Raw genomic sequence first — 5000 nt, forward strand, 5'->3', positions numbered from 1 at the left:
TCCTCTCTCTCTCTCTCTCTCTCCCCTCTCTCTCATCCCCTCTCTCTCTCCACTCTCTTCTCTCCCTCTCTCTCTCCCTCCTCTCTCTCTCCCTCTCTCTCTACGCTCTCTCTCCCTCTCTACTCTCTCTCCTCTCTCTCTCCCACTCTCTCTTCCACCTCTCTCTCTCCACTCTCTCTCACCTCACATCTCTCTCTCTCACATCTCTCCTCTCCCACCCTCTCTCTCCTCTCTCTCCTCTCTCTCTCCCTCTCTCTCTTCCTCCCTCATCTCTCTCCCTCTCTCTTCTCCTCCTCCTCTCCCTCTCTCCTCCTCTCCTCTCTCCCTCTCTCTCTCCCCTCTCTCTCTCCTCTCTCTCTCTCCACTCTCTCCACTCTCTCTCATCCTCCTCTCCCACTTCTCTCCTCCTCACTCTCTCATCTCCTCTCTTCTCCTCCACTCTCTCTCTCACTCGCTCCTCCCACTCTCTCTCTCTCCTCTCCTCTCTCTGTCCCTCACTCTCTTCTCATCTTCTCTCTATCCTCCTCCCTCTCTCCCATCCTCTCTCTCCTCTCTCTCTCCCTCTCTCTCCTCTCTCTTTCTCCTCTCTCTCTCTCCTTCCCCTCCTTTTCCTTCTCTCCCTCTCCCCCTTTTCTTCTCTCCCCTCCTCCTTTTCCTCTTCCTTCCCCCCTTTTTTCTCCCTCCTTCTCCTCTCTCCCCCTCCTCCTCTTTTTTCCTCTCCTCCTTCCTCCAAACTCCCTTTCTTCTCCCCCCTATTCCCCCCTTCCTTCCCCTTTTGGGGCTCCGCTTCCTTCCTTATTCCTTTTTCTTTTCCCTTCCTTTCTCCCTTCCTTCCCTTTCCCTTTTCCTTCCCTTTCCCTTCCCTTCCTTCCCCTTTCCTTCCTTCCTTTCCTCCCTTCCTTCCTTCCTTCCTTCCTTTCTCCCTTCTTTCCTTTTTCCCCCTTCCCTTCCTTCCTTCCTTTCTCCCTTCCCCTTCCTTTTTCCCCCTTCCTTCCTTCCTTCCTTCCTTTCCCTTCCTTCCTTTCTCCCTTCCTTCCTTCCTTTCCCCCTTTCCTTCCTTCCTTCCTTCTCCCCTTCCTTCCTTTCCCTTCCTTCCTTCCCCTTCCTTCCTTCCTTTTCCTTTCCTCCCATCCTTCCTTTTTTTCTCCCTTCCTTCCTTCTCCTTCCTTCCTTTCTCCCTTCCTTTCCTTTCCTTTCTCCCTTCCTTCCTTCCTTCTCCTTCCTCCTTCCTTCCTTTCTCCCTTCTCCCTTCCTTCCTTCCTTCCTTTCTCCCTTCCTTCCTTTCTCTCCCTTCCTCCCTTCCTTCCTTCCTTCCTCCCTTCCTTCCTTCCTTTCTCCCTTCCTTCCTTTCTCCCTCCCTTCCTTCCTTTCTCCCTCCCTTCCTTCCTTTCTCCCTTCCTTCCTTCCTTTCTCCCTTCCTTTCTTCCTTTCTCCCTTCCTTCCTTCCTTTCTCCCTTCCTTCCTTCCTTCCTTTCTCCCTTCCTTTCTTCCTTCCTTTCTCCCTTCTTTCCTTTCTCCCTTCCTTCCTTCCTTTCTCCCTTCCTTCCTTCCTTTCTCCCTTCCTTCCTTCCTTTCTCCCTTCCTTCCTTTCTCCCTTCCTTCCTTCCTTTCTCCCTTCCTTCCTTTCTCCCTTCCTCTCTTCCTTTCTCCCTTCCTTCCTTCCTTTCTCCCTTCCTTTCTTCCTTTCTCCCTTCCTTTCTCCCTTCCTTCCTTTCTCCCTTCCTTCCTTCCTTCCTTCCTTTCTCCCTTCCTTCCAACTGAATGAAGTCAAATCAGACACATTAATTACATATTTTATTTCTAAAAAAAGTCATTCACAGTCGTATCACAGAGCATTGGCAAAACACTAGTTTTAACAACTACACAACACAAAGCAAAGATGAAACAAGTAAAAGACACAAGAGAACACAATCGCATTTCCGGTTGTGGCCCAGTCATCATAAACACCAACAAATAAATCTCTAATCTTCATAACATTTTACGTGAAAGCAATAACACGTGTTCTCAAAAATGTTGCATCCTTGCAAAACCAGATTTAAGGATCTGTTCAGTCAACGTCACAAAGTGCAGAAGTTGTATGTGCACTTCTGTGTGTGTTATGTACGTATATGTAGGTGTGTATGCATGTATATATATTAATGTGGAGTATACATAATTATGCATATATACGTATATGTTGTGTATGTATGTATACTTGTGTATATGTACATATCCTTATATATGCGTGTGTATATAAAGTCTCGTATTTGAAATTATGTCTATGAATGAAGTGAAATCAGTAGAGCACGCAGCCCGGAAGACCCACACGAACTAACTATTATAACAGGTTACAGCGCTGACGCTCGGCGGATCCAGCCCACCAAGCCAGAAATAATTATTTAAAAAAATCTATTACAATATAAAATAACACGGATGCAGCCATCTCCCTCGATCACAGCAGAGAGATTTCCATCTGCACTATCTTGAGGTAGATCCACAGGAGGTATTGCGTCGCCCGCGTGTAGACCCCTGGGTATCCCCGGCGTCCGCATCCGTAGCCGAAGCTCACGACGCCGACTTGGGTCCAGCGGCCGGTTTCTCCTTCCGTCACCAGGGGGCCGCCGGAGTCTCCCTGATCAGGATGATAATCGGTAATATTTGCTGAAATTAAGTCTGGGTGTGGCTGACTGGTTGGGGACGTTTGTTCAAATTATGTTGGTTAAAGTCTGTGTGTTTCATTAGTGAGCGATGTTTGTTGAATCTGTGTATGGTTAGTAAAGGTTATATATTTGAATTATCACTGATTAGGTCTGATTAGAAGAGATTCGTGAATAAAGCATGAAGCAAATAACAAGAATTATGCAAGAGGGGCATATATGTGCATGCGTGTATATATTTGTAGCCACCTGTTTATATGTATGAAAGTATATGGATGTATGCATGTGTGTATGTATATGCAAGCAGTTAAATACCCTTGTATCAATAACTGAGCAAAGGAGTAGAGGGCTCTAAAAGGTGGCCATAGGACGTAGATGTCCTGAGACTGAGATTTGACTTATCTTTGTTAAATTAATCTAAATATATATTTTTTTAGCTATTATTTTATTTCCAGTCGTTTTTATTTACATACTGCAATCACTTATATGAAAATTGTCAGGTTATATAACGCTGTTTATCAAGTCTTGTCTATACTGAAATGGAAATATAGGACCATTTAGTAGTATTTTATTTGCTTAAAAGCTAATAAAAGAAAAAAATCTAATTATATCTATCTAATCTAATTCATATGTTTTATAGCTCTTCTCAAAACCGAATAAAAGCAGAGAAAAACGAATATCTTAGGACCTAACCTATCTAATTTACCTATTTTTATAACTATTCTCAAAAATCATATTCACCTAATTTCAACAAAGCTCTTTCTAACCGATGCATGCAATAATCTCCCCCTAAGCCAAAGACACAAAAAAATACTCACCTTGCACGAGTCGCGGCTAACCCCGTCCTTAAAATCATGCAGAGTGCATAGCATGTTGGTTGATACTGGGTTGATACCTGCGTAGTGCTGTTTGCATGACTCCACGCTCAGGAATGGAAGGCTGACCTGGTGGAGAGTCGATCATGTGGATGAAGTGATGAATAATGTATAAAAGAAAGAATCGTGTGAAACAGATGACATAATTCATGAATAAAGTGCTGAATATATTAATTATTGAATCATGAATAAAGTAATGCCATATAACTTTACGAATTATCAAAATCGATGGCTAAACATCAAAATTGGATATAAGGAAGAAATACACAGGCCAACTACACACGCAAATACCCCAGATGAGTTTGGAGAATAGCCTGTGAAATACGAAACCCAATATACGAGCCAAAGTATAAAGCACGAAGTACCTGCAGAAGGTGAGAAGAGGGCTGTCCGCGCTCGGCTGTGAGTCCCCAGCCGGTGACAACGCCTGCATCGTCGCTCTTGCCCTGGGCTATGTCCTCGTCCCAGTCCTCTGCAGAAGACGACAGAAAATTAACATGTGCTTCTCGTCATACTGTGATTACAGGTATATGTAATAACTCTATTCTTAGTGTTAATAAATCCAACGGGAATGCATCTGGAGGCCACTTTGAAAATAGTGGTTAAAGTACTCTTGTCAATCGGTGAATACGGAATGTCGCTCGTTGAATAAGAGCTGCTCTTTCAACAAGGTTATCATAGGCATTTATTCTTCATCAAACAACATGCAATATCGAATCAAGCTGTGAAGTCAATGCTGTGAAGTCAATACTTTATAACTAAAACTTATAACAAACATCATGTTATTATCTTTAAGAGACCTCACACGACACAGCACAGCGTATTTTAACAAGCAGACATTAATCAAAACATTCCTCTGCCAAATAATCTAGCCACACCTTATAAACAAAGTTAAAACGATCTCAATAAATAAGTCCAATTGAACTCCATAATAATGTTAACGCGAACGCAGTGTACAAAATACACAAATTCAAGAAATAAGTTCAAACAAACTCAATAGATAACTTGAAACAAACTATAGAAATATAAAACAAAAAAAGTTAAAACAAACTCAATATGCAGAAAACAAATTCACTAAACAAAAACAAATTTGATAAACCTAAAACACTCATTAAACATGAAACATAAGCGTAGGAGCTAAAACGCGCTCGAACACAAAGCCAACTCGCAAACCAGGCCACAGCCCAAGGACCCGGCCTCTACTAACGGACGTCGGGCAGGCAGACTGGCCTCACGGTGCGAGACATGACCACCGCTTCGTCCAGCCTCAGGAGCGCCACGTCGTTGCTGAGATCTCGGGAGTCGAAGCCCTCGTGGAGGATGGCGTGGGTCACTCCTCGCACCACACGCCCCTCCTCCTCCTGCAGCGAGACGTCGTGGGCGCCCAGCCAGACCCTCACCTTCCTGACGGGGAGTCTGCCGGGAAGAGAGAGGAGACGAAAAGTAAGATGGAGAGAGACGTCGACGAAGGGTCTTCTGGGGGCGCCGG

General features: G+C 44.2%; 1 protein-coding gene across 1 annotated transcript in view; it reads right to left on the reverse strand.

Moving 5' to 3' along the window:
- Nucleotides 1-1781: 1781 nt before the first annotated feature.
- Nucleotides 1782-5000, reverse strand: part of LOC125026491 (trypsin-1-like) — a 10517-nt gene continuing 7298 nt past the window's right edge. Inside the window, exons 3-6 of the mRNA XM_047614972.1 lie at nucleotides 4719-4927; nucleotides 3877-3983; nucleotides 3455-3580; nucleotides 1782-2611 (exon numbers count right to left, since the gene is read on the reverse strand). Of these exons, the coding sequence (XP_047470928.1) occupies nucleotides 2432-2611; nucleotides 3455-3580; nucleotides 3877-3983; nucleotides 4719-4927 (622 nt within the window). The 3' untranslated portion in view covers nucleotides 1782-2431. The remainder of the gene's footprint in view (nucleotides 2612-3454; nucleotides 3581-3876; nucleotides 3984-4718; nucleotides 4928-5000) is intronic.

This window comes from Penaeus chinensis, chromosome 6 (assembly GCF_019202785.1).
Source record: "Penaeus chinensis breed Huanghai No. 1 chromosome 6, ASM1920278v2, whole genome shotgun sequence".
Taxonomy (NCBI): Eukaryota; Metazoa; Arthropoda; class Malacostraca; order Decapoda; family Penaeidae; genus Penaeus; species Penaeus chinensis.